Here is an 824-nt window from a genome sequence, read left to right as displayed (position 1 = left end):
GTTCTGCGACGTGGACTAGGTCCTCAATTACTTCTAAACTCTGCTCGCGATGATCTGGTTAGAATCCACTTAAGTGGATTTGCTTGAGACCGTTGGCTAGAAAGATAGCCCACGTGAGAGTATTCTTCAGTTCCTTCTGGACCGGCTCCTACTGACCTTTATATCCCTCTGAGACAGAAATTGGATTAGTACATAGGTCTTTTGGAAACTTCACCTTCTATACCTATTCGGTGCTGCTGATTTCCTTGAGCTTGCCAGTACTCTACCCACGGTCGACTGATTTCTCAGTGCACTTGTTGATGATATCGATGCTCCCAGCCGTCGATATTTCGGTCATAACTAGTCGCAGAGCCACTAGAGATAGAGGGCCTTCCTCGAAGGAAGCGTAGCCTTGCTGTTCAATCTCGTCGAATATGTCCTCTGCTTGTTCTCTTCGCTGTGATAAAGGGCGTCGCCTAGCCCTTATTCCGTTGTCATCTGGTTCCGGTTGTTTCTGGTCGTGATTTACGTCAGCTATTTCCATGATACAGTTGTCAATCGTTTATAAAGAGCACACGCTTTATTAGATCGATGTAAATCGATTCTAATGAAGGAATATAGGATGAGGGAGGTATACACTTCTCACGTCTTATATGTACTGCTTTGAGCATATCACAGGACTTTGGAGTAGGAAGAAAAGGCAGGCAATAAGTTGCCACTCCGAGGTAATTACTCTTAGAATTACTCGGTGCGCATATTATCGCTGTCCTACTCTCTACTCCCAAGTTCCATAATACTGTATAGAAGATGTAATCTTCTGTAATATATATGTTTATATATATATA

General features: G+C 43.2%; 1 protein-coding gene across 1 annotated transcript; it reads right to left on the bottom strand.

Annotated features, from left to right (window-relative positions):
* Nucleotides 1–262: 262 nt before the first annotated feature.
* On the bottom strand, nucleotides 263–523 carry SARC_09477 (hypothetical protein; the record flags this gene model as incomplete). The annotated part of the gene is made up of 1 exon (XM_014296503.1): nucleotides 263–523. The coding sequence occupies one exon, from the start codon at nucleotides 521–523 to the stop codon at nucleotides 263–265; it is 261 nt and encodes an 86-aa protein (XP_014151978.1).
* Nucleotides 524–824: the final 301 nt, after the last annotated feature.

This window comes from Sphaeroforma arctica, assembly GCF_001186125.1.
Source record: "Sphaeroforma arctica JP610 unplaced genomic scaffold supercont1.967, whole genome shotgun sequence".
NCBI lineage: Eukaryota > Ichthyosporea > Ichthyophonida > Sphaeroforma > Sphaeroforma arctica.
The sequence above is the reverse complement of the archived record's forward strand: the minus strand, read 5'-3'. Positions and strand labels throughout refer to the sequence as shown.